General features: G+C 48.3%; 1 protein-coding gene across 6 annotated transcripts in view; it reads right to left on the bottom strand.

Moving 5' to 3' along the window:
- Positions 1–4,114: 4,114 nt before the first annotated feature.
- Slc9b2 (solute carrier family 9 member B2) overlaps positions 4,115–14,731 on the bottom strand; it is a 50,162-nt gene continuing 39,545 nt past the window's right edge. For 4 of the 6 annotated variants that reach the window (XM_033756245.1, XM_033756244.1, XM_033756242.1 and 1 more), the window contains 3 exons: positions 13,419–13,555; positions 9,311–9,531; positions 7,363–7,439 (listed from right to left, as the gene is read on the bottom strand). In XM_033756245.1, the coding sequence (XP_033612136.1) occupies positions 9,313–9,531; positions 13,419–13,555 (356 nt within the window). In that variant the 3' untranslated portion in view covers positions 7,363–7,439; positions 9,311–9,312. Of the gene's footprint in view, positions 4,190–7,179; positions 7,440–9,310; positions 9,532–13,418; positions 13,556–14,731 lie in introns of those variants that run through there. The other 2 variants (XM_033756246.1, XM_033756247.1) reach the window with 2 other exon arrangements.

Below are 14,731 nucleotides of genomic sequence, written 5' to 3'. Positions count from 1 at the left end.
GGCTGTGCTACCTGCGGGGAAGAAAGGCAGGACGGGCTCCTGACTGCAGGGAGGTCGCGCTGGGCCTAGAAACCAGGGAGAGCGGGAGCACTCACGAGTACCACAGCTGTCCTGGCCATGGCGCCCGCAACGGACAGACAGGGAACCACGCGCTCAGGGGCGCGTCAGGGCGTCGGGGGGCGGGGCTGCGTCACGGCGGGACCAATGGCGGCAGAGGGCGGGCCGTCGGAGCAGGCCAATGATGGCAGAGCTGCGGACACGGCCTCCGAGAGCCACTTTCTCCTAGTCCGAAGCTGGACTTGAATAGCTTCTGGTCGCTACAGTTCAATACAATTCAACCACTTGAATTTCCTGCAACAATCCAACAACGAAAGACATTTCAACACGTGTAGCTCAGATCTGAAAAGCCAGCGTCCTCAGCCATGTGTTAATTGATCAAGCATGGTTGAATGACTTTACCCGTCAGTTTGGAGGGGTAAAGTAAAAACCATCAACAAAGTTCATTTATAACCAAGTCATTCTAGTTTCTACTGTTTGTGGCTGGTATGTTTCATTCCCTAAAAATTAGGTGGCAGAATGTCTAAATCTATATAATAAAGGGGACGGGTTATAAAATAAGACTTAAAAGCCATTCTTAAAATTGTCACTTATGAATGTTTCAGGCACAAAAGCTTCCCTTGTTTTTCTTTACTTTCAAAATATTTAAATATTTATTTAGCTGTACTGGGGATTGAACTCAGGCCCGTGGGCTTGGGAGGCAGGCACAGTGTCACTGAGCTAAATCTCTGGCCCTGTTCTTTTTATTACAAAAGAATTGTAAGGAACTTTCTGAGTGTCGAAGCAGATCTCTTTCAATCCTCTTCTCCTTAAAAACTGCCTATTTCCATACACAAGAGTTAGTTTTTCTTTACACTTACAATTTCTGTTGAACCTGTTTTTTCCTTTTTAGTATTTTCTATTTTTCATTGTCCTTCCCAAAATTTAATTCCCATTTCTCTGCCTTCTTTCCTAATCTTCCTTCCTATTTTTACCTTTTTCTTTAGCTCAGTTTCTTTTCATTCTCTAAAGCTCTATTGCTGATCTTGCTTCTCTTGCATTGTCTGGGACTGATTTTTAAAGACACATATTTAATACGGGCTTCTGTGTATCTTAGGTGATGGCAGGGAAACAAATACAAAAAACATAACCTTTGGCTCTTGTAGTCCTTGAGGTCCAGGAAGGAAGGAAAAGAAACAGTTATACGAAGCACCAAGTATATGTATTAAAGTTTATGCCTTACATGTAAGCATACTGCACACCTCCCTTTTTTTTTTTTTTTTTTTTTTTTTGGTACAGGGGATTGAACTTGGGACCTTGCACTTGCAAGGCAGGTGGTGGCACCACTGAGCTAAATTCTTGGTCCCCTTTATTTCTATCATAATCAGATACCTTCCATTACTGTTCATAAAGGGGAAACACTTCACAGGCTTTATAATTATGAAGACTACATACTTACATGGGCAATATCAATACAACTTACGTCAAAATAATTGGCAGGAGCTCTTGCACTGGTTCTGTGAGACAGTCTGCAATTGCCGCCAGATCCCTGGTCCATCTCTCTACAGAAGTCAGCCTCCTAATGTTCCCTGTGTTTCTAGACACACACCTGAGCCCTCCACCCCAAAGTCCTCGATTTCCTTCATCCTAAAGAACAAAGCTGTACTATTAAGAGAAGGTCAAAGTCTGTTAAGGAAGTGAATAATAACTTCTTTCTTAACTTTTTCACGAAACAGTGATTCAACAGGGGCAACATTTACTATCAGACAGAAAGAACTGTACATTGGTACCATTTCAGCCGCTGTGCATCAGCACTAAATACAAGTCGCAAGCCACAGAAATCATGCAATAGGAGTTACCATGAAGTTAAGGTGGTAATCGTCTGTTGGGAAAATGTATGGACAAAGACAGAGTCTCCTATTTTATCTGCCAAACTACAATCGTACATTCCTTAAAAAAACTGTACTTTTTGAATAAGTTCTGCTAAGTCTGATGTCTTACAAGGAATTGAAAAGATGCAGAGGACATTTTTCTCTATCTTCAATACAGTAAACTTGTTCTAAAAATAATCTCTAGACTTTTATTTAAAATTATCTCTAGAATTTTAATTTTTCCTCACCTCTATGGGTGAAGAAAATACCACAATTTTAATTTACCTGGATAAAAATTATGTAGTAAATTTGTATGCACTAAAGGTTTGTCATTGTAATTATGAACTGAGAAATCTGTGGAAACACTGTGGAGGACCAAAAGTGGACACGGAAATGAAAATAAGATACTTGTCATCTACACAGACAAATTCAGTTTGCTGCGACCAGAAGACAGACACATTCATACGACTGGGGAGGGAAGGGAGTTGTTATTCTTCAACAAATGCAAAAACATGTGATTTCAGGCTTTCATTATATAGAATAACTTATACCAAACTATCTGATTTTTAAAAACCTGAAATAGTAAAGTTCAAATTGCTCAGCAAAGTACTTTATGGCTGTAAGGGAGGCTGAGGCAGGAGGACCATTGCAAAGTAGAGGCCAGCCCGGACTACATACAAGACTGTCTCAACCCGAACCTCCCCCCAAATTGAAAGTACTAGTTCTGACCTAACTTCAGCTTTTCTTTTTTTCTCCAGTGCTGGGGATCAAAGCCAGACCCTCATGCAAGCTGGCTACTGACCTGTTAGCTTTTAGCAGGATGATGTGGAAGACGTGAGTGAGGCCATGCTGGGAGCCTCCTTTAAGATCCCAGCTTCCCGGGCAATAGACTAAGTGTCTGAATTCCGGAGGCTTCCTGGAGCAGACAGGGAGCCCCCGCCTGATCTCTCCCAGCATGCGGAGGAGTCCGGACCTCACACTCGGCCCCTCAAGCTCACGAGCAAAGCAGCAGCCTAGTCCGCAGCCAGGGGAAGGGATCTGCACGGATTACAGGGAGTTTCCAGTAAAGGTGCAGAGATCACGGTGGCCCAGCAGAGGCGGGCGAGCCTGGGCCTGTAGAACCACAAGACCCGGCGCCGAGGCTGCTGCACAGAACAGAGCCGAGGTCTGCCAGTCTCGGCTGCGGTCAGTGAGGAAATGTGGCAGGGAGCAATGACCGCCCAAAGCCCAGCAGGGGCAGGCCTGGCACTGGTAACTTCTCCACGACGTGCAGAGCCCTCTTCCCCTCCTGCTGGGCCGTCACTGGGGGCGTTCGCACAGCACAGACCTCCAGGTGCGATGCCCAGCCCGGCCCTGCAGATCAGGTCCCTAACAGCAGCAGAGGGGCCCGGCCCCGCCTCCAGCCTGAGCTCCATCCGTGACGCCTTTCCCCACGCAGTCATCTGTCCCTGTGCTCACAGAGAGACTAGAGGACGCCGGCCCAGGGGAGGAAGAGGAAGGGTTTACCACAGATCCGCTCACCCTCGTGAATTCTGTCCAGGAGCTCCGCTGCTTTCAGGTTGTTAAAGCATCTCACTTCAAATCCCAGCTCCGAAAACCTGGTGACACAGGAAGTTAAGTATCAGCGGAAGAGCTTTTCCAAGCAGCCCTACATGCTGACCACCGAGGCATCTGGACCCATACTTATGACCCCTAAATCTACTTTTCCTTAGGAGAAAAGAAAAAATATGACAACAGTCGATCTTTAAGTATCAGGTATCAGCGGAAGAGCTTTTCCAAGCAGCCCTACATGCTGACCACCGAGGCATCTGGACCCATACTTATGACCCCTAAATCTACTTTTCCTTAGGAGAAAAGAAAAAATATGACAACAGTCGATCCTCCTCGGTAAGAAAGGATCTGGCCCCGGTGGAAGCCAGTTCCATTTAGACACGGCCCACGGCCACACAGGTGCGTGAGCGACAGCGAGAAGCGGAATGAACAGGGAGGGCAGCGGCTGAGAGCTCGGGACGTGGGGCTCGCCCTGCTGCACTGGGGACCGGGGAGCCGGCCTTGTGTGAGCTGAGGACCGCAGTCCTGGGGGCCCTGGTCTGTGAGCTCAGCAGGCTGTGATCGACACAGACACAGCTGCTACCTGCGAGCCAGATTGTCCCTGTCGGCGTTCGTGCCCCTCCTCTCCGGCAGCATCAGCTGCCAGAAGTGCTCCTGGGTGAAGATGACGGCCAGCCCTCTCCTCCCGTGGTCCATCCTGTACTGTTCCGTCGGGTCAGCCATGTCCCTGTCTGTGGAAAGTGCACAGAGCCGTCACCTGCAGAGGGATTCAATATCCAGTGCTCCAGGCCACAGGGCACAGGGCGCACGGATGTCTGCCACTTCCAGGGGCACCAGGACAGGCCGTGCTGGCCACCAAAGTCACCCACAAGTGGACATCGGTCTGGGACACCCTGGCAGCCCTTCCCAGCCACTCCGCTCGGACACATTTCCCAGCCAGAACAGTCTGGTGGTGACCAAGGTTGAACATGAGCCCCCGGCTGCATGAATGGGATTTGGTCTGTGTGGGACTAAGGATGGATCCTGGGAATTGGCACTGAGCTTCCTGCCCAACCGTCTACATTTGTTTATTTTTCTTTTGCAACAAGGTCTTCCTAAGTTGCCTAGACTGGGCTTGAACTCGTGATCCTCCTGCCTCAGACTCCCTTACTGCCAGGATTGCAGGCCTGGGGTACCAGGCCAACCTCTGCGACAGGCTGGGTGACACAGCAGCAATTATGAAATAGTCCAAGCATCACTTTCTCACCCAGCTCTCACCCACAGGACAGCAAATCAGAAGCAGATGCAGTGCACAGCACATCCACTGCAGAGGACTAGCACAGCTGAGACCTCAGAAAACACACACTGGCTCAGGGAAGGGGACGGCGTCCTGGGGGAGCCTTTGGGAGATGCAGGAAGCGGCTGAGAGGGGAAGGAAGCCAGGAGCCACTGGGGAGGGAGAGGCAGGGTCCGGGCTGGAGTGGGGGGCACAGGCGCAGAGGCTTGGGGTGGGCATCTCTGAGGACACCCCGTGCCTGACAGCCGGCTGGGCTCTGCTCCCCTCTGGTTACTGTCCTCACCCTCCCTTCTGTGGAGCGTGACACGTGGCCTCTCCGACCACAAGGGCCACCACACCAGACAGGCTTGAGAGGGAGAATGTAAGCATGACACAGAAACACTCACAGCTGGGCTGGAAGGCAGAGGGTCAGCACCACAGCGGTGAGAAAGAAATGGTTCCAGGCTGTACACAGGGCTCCGCACCCATCCTCTCTTAATTCATGTGGAGTAAGCTCGCGCTTCCCCCGCTATAGGCCCCACGCACGGCCCAAGCCAGCAGACACCCCCGAGTGTGCTCAGAGCACAGCCATGCAGACAGCTGCCATCACCCTGTGCCCAGGCTTTCTGCAGGTGACACACTTTTCCCATAGTTCTAGAGAGGAAAACACACCCCAACCACAGTCTCGGCCACACTAACTGGGAGGCACAAAGCAGCTATGAACCTACAAAAGATCTCAAGCTATACCTGTGTGTTGAATGGAAAAAGTAAAATTTAATGAAAGATTTATAAATTCCGCTTAAGTCACTTTTCTCTCATTGGTGAGAGAAAACACCCAACACTCAAAGTGCAAGGAGGAAAGGTTTATTTAGCTCACAGTTTGAAGAGGTTTCAGTTCATAGTTGGTTGGCTCCTAGTAAAGGCTGCCATTGCAGAGGAGAAACAGTCCATGGCAGGAATAAAACAGCAAAGCCACAAGGGAGGACCACATCCTTCCTGTCCTTATACCTCAGCCAGGCTACGTAGGGCAGTGGCATTCACACCCTTAATCCCAGCGCCCTTGATCCTAGCACTGCACCAGGAATCCATCCCAGCTCCACACACCCTGGATCCAGCCACCTCTGAAAAAGGCCAACTTTGACTGCATGAGGCTTTGGGGACATCCAGACCCCAACCATAACAACTTGTCATTTATTATCAACGTGTGGCCATCATTAAACCCAATTCTCTTTTTTTTCCTCTTTGGTACTGGGAGGAAAACTGGGCTTTGAACCCTAGGCCTTCACATTGAGCTGTATTCCTCTTTTACCATTTTTGATTTTCAGACAATGTCTTGCTAAGTATCCTGGGGTGGGGGACTGTCCCGCTTGAGATCCTCCTGTTTCAGCCTCCTAGAGGGCTGGGATTACAGGCCTGTACCACCACGTTCGGCTTCATCCTAACTCCTGAACGCCTGTCTTCTCTGTTCCACTGTAATATGGCTGCCGTTTCCTTGTCCCTGAAGTCAGCACCAATTTTACAGAGTCGCCATCCCTTTTCTCTCCCACCCTGATTTCCGACTGCTGCAGATAACCCTCCAGCCCCCACATGCTGATGGCCGGGCCCTCGGGACGGCTCATCTCAGTGGCAGGACCTGCAGTGGGGTGACTCAGACCAGGCCTCCCAGGTCAGGGCCCGAAAGCCGGGTGCCGGTCCCTGCACGCGGGGTCACCAGGCCTCGGGAGGTGTTTTGCCTTGCCTCAGCTGAGGTTCCCATCCTGTGAACACCTCTCCGCCCCGCCCTGCCACGTGCTGGGTGGAGAAGACAGAGAGAGCAGGCGAGGAAAGGCTCGAGCCCTGGATGTCAGCGTCCCAACCTATAAAAGAACTACAGCCAGGCTTTAGGCCTCCACACAGTTATCTCCGTCCCCTCCACCTTGCAAAGCAGGGTCTCACTAAGGCGCTAAAGTGCTCAGACTGGGCTCTAATTTTGGATCCTCCTGCCTCAGCTTTGCAGAGGGCTGGGATTTAGGAGCCCACCACCAACACCTGGGTACGTTTGTAAGCAATGTCATTAGTAGGGACAGGAAGGGTGTCCTGAAGTCCTGTTGGCAGGTGCGCACTCCGCAGAGTGAGTTGGGGGTGCGGGCCCCTGATTCTGGGATGTGCAGCAGTGTTGCTCAGGCCCCGGCCTCCCCAGGCACCCAGCACCAATCTCTGGGCTGACCCACAGCCCCAGGCCTCGGCCCTCTGCCTCCGGGCCGGCAGCACCCACCCTCCTGGGCCCAGGGATTCCCCTGCCTGCCGTGTGCTGCCCGAAGCCTCAGTGCTTCCAGACCCTGCCCCAGTCCAGGGGACCTGGGCCCCACCTACCTGTGACTCCTGTGGCTTCTGCACCAGCTCAGCCGTAGTGATCAGCTCCTCCTGCTTTTTGGGTACCGGGCCCATGACCGCGCCCACCCCCCACCCCGCCGTCGACTCAGGAGAGGGATCCAGGGAACCTTGAATCCAGGACTCAGGTGAGAAGGACCTCGCCCCATCCCTGTGCAGGGTCCTTGTGCACGTGGGATGTGGACTGAAATAAAAGACAGGCATCTTGTAGGAAGGAAACACTTGGGTACCTGTTACCATGTAAAATCTTTTTATTTTGTGCTCATTAAGTCTAGGTTCCAAGTTTCATAAGGTAGAGCTGTCGAGGCCGAAGGTGGGTCCCACAGGTGTCTGTCAAGCACCTCTCGAGGAATCCCCTGGTTTCAAAACAGTACATGGAAAACAACTATTTTGGGAGCGAGCCCAAACTTCTTCAGAAGGCAACCTGCACCTCCCCGCCTCCCCAGCCAAACTAGAGACCTTGCACTGGTGAGGTAGGCGCAATGCCACTGCTAAATCCCCAGCCTGCATTTTCCTCAAAACAACTTTTACTTCTGAACAGTGTGTTCCTCTCTCCTCAGTGTTTTATCTGACGTGATCTCGTCCCCCAGGAGCGCTTTCTCCACTGTGAAAGGCCTGGCTGCTTTGGTTATTAAATGACCCCCCGCCCCAAGCGCATGCACTGCAGCCTCAGGCTCCAGCTTGTGGCATCTCAAGAAGTAGAGCCTGGTCGGGGGAAGCTGGGTCCTTGTGGTGTTCCCTGAAGGGGCCTGGGGACCCGGTCCCTTTCCTTACCTTTCAGTCCCTGGCCATGAGGTCAGCAGCTTTGTTTCACCGTACATGGCATGCTATGATGTAATGCCCTGCCCGGGCCCAAAAGTAAGGGGACCAACTGACATGGACGAATCACGGGCCAAAATAATTTCCTCCTTACAAGTCGATTGTCCTGGGTTTGCCATGACAGCAATGGAAAGCTGACTTAGCCCAAAGTCTGATTAAATTACAGCTCTTTCTTGAGTTTCCATAAAAACTTAACTATTGTAACACTTTCCTACTTTCACCATGTTGTACCTATTTTAGCAAAGAACAGATGTGATTTTCTCTCTGGTTTTAGGAGAGTAGCTAGCGTCTTTGTAATAGGGTTGATAAAATGTCTTGTTCTCTTAGGAAAAACTGTTAGAGTCCCAAGGACTTGGGGAGGAGCGACGAGGGGTCCAGGTGGTGCAGGGAGGACCGCTGCAAGGAGTGCAGTGGCCTGCACGGGAAGCAATGGAATCGTGGAGATTTAAGTGCCCGGGGTCCCTGTACGGAAGCTGAAGGGCACATCCTACTGAAGTTTCAGCCTTCTCACCAGCTCAGGGGGCTCGGCCAGATTTAGTTTGAGTTAATCAGCTGAAAAAAATGTGATGCCACTTGTTCCTCAAGTGGCTGAAGCATTTTCCACCTGTTACACATTCCTACACAAATGAGTCATACAGAACTATAACTGTGAAATGGTTTCAAAAGCTTTACTTTAAATGTGGTGATAAAAGCAAGGCTTCAAGCAGTGAGCCCCAAAGAGTCATCTTAAATCTGGACTCAATACTGTCTAGCGTTAAGTAAATCCCTACTAAGACTTAGCAGTCACTGGCTTATGTTTTCAGAGATCATGGAAGAAGCTGAAAAGCCAGTACTCAACAGTCATGGAGGCTCAGACCGAGGCTGCAAAAATGACAGCGAAATCGACAGCGAAATCGACAGCGAAATCGACAGCGAACATGAACAGTAAGTGCAAGCAAGCTATCGGCAGCTGAAGAGACTGAAACTGGTCTTTCCTTTGTTAAGTCTGAGTTGTAGATAATGCCCTTATGCAAACCAACCCACTTATGCGAACACTGAAAGTTTCTGAATGTTAGCATGAAATTCATTTCTTAGAAAAATTCAAGGAACAAGAATTTGAAAAGAGCACATTTCATTATATTCCATTGTTATGAGGATTCAAAAAATGGATCCCTAGGCGTTGAAGGGTAAAGATATAAAATAAAGAGGAGCTGGGGAAAAGAAAGAAAAGAAGGCAGAGAGATCAGACATAGACTACACAACCACCCATGTGCTAAGGGCAGGGGCTCAAACTGCTGTGTAAATAGCCATACGTTCGGTTCTGTTATATTTCAGACTTAAACATTACACAGTTCAAAATTCATCTTGCTAGAATTCACCACTGGTGATAGCTTTCTAATCGTTATGTTCAGCATTTTTCTCTTCTCACCTCTAAAGCCGCACAGAAGTCTCTTGTGGAACTTCATCTTCGTCTTGACGTTCAAGCTTCTGGAGAAACCTGGGGCCCAGCAAACCAATAAGCAGGCTTCCCATGGGGGCCGTGAGCAGAATGGCCAAAAAGGCCACTGTCAACACGTCCATTCCGTAATGTTCCAACTGCTCCTCTCCGTGTGACCGTGCTGTGTCCAAAGCCACCGACCCTATTGCAGCCTCAAGTTGGAAACAAGATAAGCACACATTTGTAAAAATAATCTGCTTATTCTTTTGCCCAACTAAGAAAGCTATATTAGTCTTCTTTCCAATTTTACTGCAGTAGGCTTTGATCGCCTACAAATTCTCCCTGCCCTTGTACGGGACAAACTGATGAGGCACATGTACCTACCTGTAGGGTACTGAAATGTCAGACACATACACCTCAGAATGCAAGGAAAATACGGACTGAGAGTTAATCCAGCGCACAGGGAGCATGATGTTCTACATACTAAAATTCTCCTGAGTAAAGATGAACATTACTGGTTGTATCGTTTTTTTGTCTTTAAAAAATTGGAATTAAGGGCTGGGGATTTAGCTCAGTGGTACCACCACATGCCTCGAAAGCACAACGTCTTGAGTTCAATCCTCGGTACAAAAACAAACAATTTGGAATTAAGAAAAAGAGCCGGGGGTGGGGATTTGGCTCAGTGCTTCCACCACCTGCCTCGCAAGTGCAAGGTCCTGAGTTTGATCACCAGTACAAAAAGAAAAGAAAAGAAAAAGAGCCAGGCATGGTGCACGCCCACAATCCCAGCACTCTGAGACTGAGGCAGGAGGATTGCAAATTGAAGCCCAGCCCCAGTAACTTGGTAAGAACTTGTCTCAAAAATAAGCAAAATTAAAAAAGAGTGGAGAATGCAGCTCAGTGAGAAAGCCCTGGGTTCAATACGCAGTACAGGAGAGAGGCAGAACATTTATTGGATTCTAATGAAATTTTAAACGAATGTGTTGTTCTATAGGTGGTGAAGCAGAAGGAAAAGCACTGTGCATCAGACAGCACGGCAGGGGTTGGCAGCTGCCCGTAAACATCCAGTCCCTTCTCCCTCTAGAGAGCTGAGGGCCTGCCGCTGGTCACCCTGTGGTCCACAGAATTTAACATTTTCCGAGCCACTAGACGGCGCTGTACATCTCAGTTCTGGCCACTAGGGGGCGCGAGCCCTCGGGGGGCCCCCCCACCTCGAGGAGGAATGGACGTGCGTGGCTGAGGGTGATTTCAGGATGCGGGGCACCTGCAGAGCTCGGCCCTGGAAGGCCCCCGCCGGCCTGATGGAAAGGCGAGAGCGTCACATGTGACACTGCAGGGCGTTTCTCTCCCAGGTCTCTACATGAGTGTGCTGCACGGACGTTTGGGGATTGGTATGTGTACTGTACTGTGATGTAAAATAGATCTCTCACACCATATAGATGGTGGAAAAGAACTTTAAAATCTACTAATACAGAAAGAAAATTATCTATATGAGTACTGCTTCTTGTGCAGTATCCACAGCAGAAAACAGAAAATCCTATGTTCAGCTCTGCCTGTTCCTGCTTTGCATCTATAAATTTAACCAACTACCGACTGAAACTATCAAAAATAAATTGCAGCTGCACCAAAAGCACAGACGTTTTCCTGCCGGTCTTCCCCAGGGATGTGATGACTGCTCACACAGTATTTACAGTGTAGTGGGCTTTGTGAGTAGTCTGGAGATGACTTACAGGGTGTGGGTGGATGGGGTGGAGGAGGGCTCTGAAACCAATTCCCCAGGGGACCTGAGGGAGCATCACCTCTCACGGCACACAGTGCCGGGCACAGCCTCCATCAAGTGTCCACATACGAAAATACCGCTCTCATGGCCGGAGGCTGGCATCTCTGAACAACAGCTTTTAGAAACACACCTTCCACACAGTTACTATTTTGATATTTACCTACTGAAGTTACTATCAATAGTGTTAGTCAATCTATCCCAGGCTCGTGGAAAAAAAGAAAACTCTGGGCTTAAAGCCCAAGTCCATACTGCATCCAATCTGGAGTATCATCACAGAACACACACATCTTTCAAAGACTCCTAAATGAAGACATCTGATTTTCACTGTATTAAAATAAACGTGTGCATGCATCAATCCACTGCAAATTAATTGGAGAAAGACGACAGTGAAGTCTTACTTGATGTAAGTAATCCCAAAATATATAGTACTATTAGGGATACATTTGCCACAAGTTATAATTATACAGTTCTAATTTAATGAACAAATATTCTAACAAAAGCACAATCAACATCCAAAGCACCAGTCTCTAAAGTGCTCTCTTTGTTACTTGCTCATTAGAGTACACAAGTTTTTGGGTCAAAAGATTGAGTCATTTCTTGGGAGTGCCGGCTAACTGTGAATAATTAATAGCAACTAGCAATCTAGAAAATCAATCCAATGGTTCCCCTTATCCTGGGGTGTGTCCCAAAATTCCCAGTGCCTACATGGAACACACAGCGCTAAGCCCTATGGACACATGCTTCTTCCTTCTGAAGCTAAGAACTTTCACCTTTTAACCTACAGGAAGCACACAGGTCTCCACTTAGGCTAATGAAATCTGCAGGCATCACCAGCTCTGCACTCCGGGCCACTGTTGTGTAAGTAAGGATGGGAGCACAGCTCTGCCTCACAGGCCGGGTGCGGGCAGTGCGGACATGGTTCGAGTCCCCATGGGACGCCGCAGGATGGAGTGGGACAGGGCAAGGTTTCATCCTGCTATGGAAACCACACACAGTGTAGAACTAACAAACCCTTCCCTTCCGGAATTTTCCACTTAGTATGACTGGGTCATGACCAGACATGGGTGACAGAAGCCACAGGAAGTGAACCTGTGGCTGAAGAAGGACTACTGGGACTGGGATGCATTTTCCGAGGTTTTTTTTGGATAAATCTTTTCTTGATTGTGTATACTTCGGTCAACAGTAATTGATTCTCACTCATGCCGACACGAAGTACTCCCAAACTTTAGGATGGCCATGCCATTTCTGTGGTACTCTCTTTTGGAAGATACTGAAAGTTTGCATTTTTTTTTTTTTTGACAGGGTCTCACTGTGTACCTCAGGCTGGCCTTGAACTCACTATGTAGCTTAGGCAGGCAGGCTTCGAATTTGTAGTGACTCTCCTGCCTCAGCCTCCCAAGTGCTGGGATTATAAGCAAATGCCACCACTCCCGACCTGGAAGACACTGAAATAAAGAGTTCACATCTCTTTCTTCAGGTAATTTAAAGAGCTCCAACTGATAAAAGTTCAAATGAGCCTCTTCTGTTGCTACTGCTCTCTACTTGTGTAGGGTTTCCAGGATTTCTAGTTTTATTCTGGTGATGAAAGGTATTTAAATGGGCCGCTGCATTTATTTGGTATATTGATTAAATTACAGCTCGCTCTTGAGTTTCCATAAGAACTTAACTATTGTAACACTTTCCTACTTTCACCATGTTGTACCTATTTTAGCAAAGAACAGACGTGATTTTCTCTCTGGTTTTAGGAGAGTAGCTAGTGTCTTTGTGATAGCGTTGATGAAATGCCTTGTTCTCTTGGGTAAAGCTGTTAAGATTCCAAAGGACTTGGGGAGGAGCCACAAGGGCTCCAGGTGGCGCAGGGAGGACCGCTGCAAGGAGGACCCCATGCCAGGAATGAACTCAAGAAAGAGCTGTAATTTAAACAATATACCCAAACTAAAAGTTTTTCATTTTGAGAGGTGGGTTTGGGATAGAACCCAGGGCCTACCTCAGGCTAGGCAACATTTCACCACTGAACACACTCTCCACACCTTTATTTTATTTTTTGGTACTTTTATAATTTTGAAACAGGGTCTTAGTTGCCAAGGTGACCTCAAATCCTAACCCTCCTGCCTCAGCCTCCCAAGTGGTTGGGGACCACAGGTGTGCACCACCTCTCCTGGCCTCAGGATAAAACTTTTAGAGTAGATTCATGTAACGCTTTATAAGTCCAGCTGCAATTACTTATTGTCATAATTTAAATAAGCCTTTTTATTCAATATTTGGAAGTATCACACAGACATAGTAGTTCAAATGGTAAACTATCCTGTCTGTCATTACCTGGACTGTCGCCTTCGGAAGCCACGCAAAAGAAATGAATAGCTTTTCCTTTAGGTTAAATCCAGCAAAACACACCATAAGGAATGTGGTCAGAACTCGTATCAACACTGCAATGCCCACGGTGGCAACACAGAAGCCTGTGCGAAAGATTCAAATTTTAGAAAAAATGAAATACAGTTAAAAAATCACAGCTCATGTATAGCTACTGATCCAAAATACTACCAATAGGAATAATGTAAAACCCTTCAGACTTTAAAATATGAAAATGTTTAGCCATGGCTTGTCAAAAAACACTATTAAGTATCAATTTGTTTAACATGCTTTCTGTACATTAAACCCAGAAATTATACATTTGAATTCTTACAAAGAAGGTTTAAATATTATATCTCTTATACTTTACAGCAAAATCCACACTTTTTTCCATGTGCTTATTTAACCAGAATTAATTAAATAATATGCACAATGAGCTTATGACGAGCTTTGAAATGTAAAATGTAGCGTTTCCTTCTGGGCGGCTCCGAGCTGGAGGGAGACAGAAGTGTGTGTCCCATGTGGTGCGTGAAGCATTAGGCTGGGACGTGAGTATAGAAGAGGAAAAGCTATTTCTCCAAAGTACATGTGAATCCTTTTCAGGGAGCAGACTGGAGGTGGCAACTGTATTTAGCAAGCGGTATGGGGAGACAGGGCTCGAACTGCCGCTGTGTCACACAGAGAGCCACAGAACCCTTCCGCAAAGGGACCGCAGTGCAGCTTCTGCACAGACCGTCCTGTACTGTCTGCAGCTCAGGAGGGTAAACCAGCTCCTCAAGGTCAATGTGCAGATGCTGCAGAGGGATCTGCGGCGGATCTGCAACACGGCTTCCTGGCGGAGGTGTCTGTGGCTTTGCTGGAAACTTCTCCCAAGCTTCTGCTGCCTGCAGCACGGTACACAAGAGAGCTGTTTTGGGGACTAGGGAGTTTGTTCCTGATGTCGCAGGTGCAGGTGAGGTCAGAGGGGTGACACCCGGGGTAGCGCTGACAGTGTTGGAAATGACTGAAGAAGAGCAGTACCTGAGCGACACAAGGTGCAGAGAAGGAAACACAGGGCTCCAAGAACTAGCAGGATCTCTGAAGAGGGCGTTAAAGGTGCAGTAGCACCAACTGCTGCTAAGGGATGAAGTAAAGCAAAGACGGGATTCAGTGATACAATATTGGGCGCGCATGGACTGAGGAAAAGAACTAGTGCTTAAGTGGAGACGGGAGAGCCGGGGATTTAGCTCCGTGGTCCCACCGCCTGTCTTGGAAGCACAAGGTCCTGAGTTCGATCCTCCATA

Source organism: Fukomys damarensis, unplaced genomic scaffold (assembly GCF_012274545.1).
Source record: "Fukomys damarensis isolate Sample0158 unplaced genomic scaffold, DMR_v1.0_HiC HiC_scaffold_25, whole genome shotgun sequence".
In the NCBI taxonomy this organism is placed as follows: Eukaryota; Metazoa; Chordata; class Mammalia; order Rodentia; family Bathyergidae; genus Fukomys; species Fukomys damarensis.
This window is presented reverse-complemented; position numbering and strand designations above follow the sequence as displayed.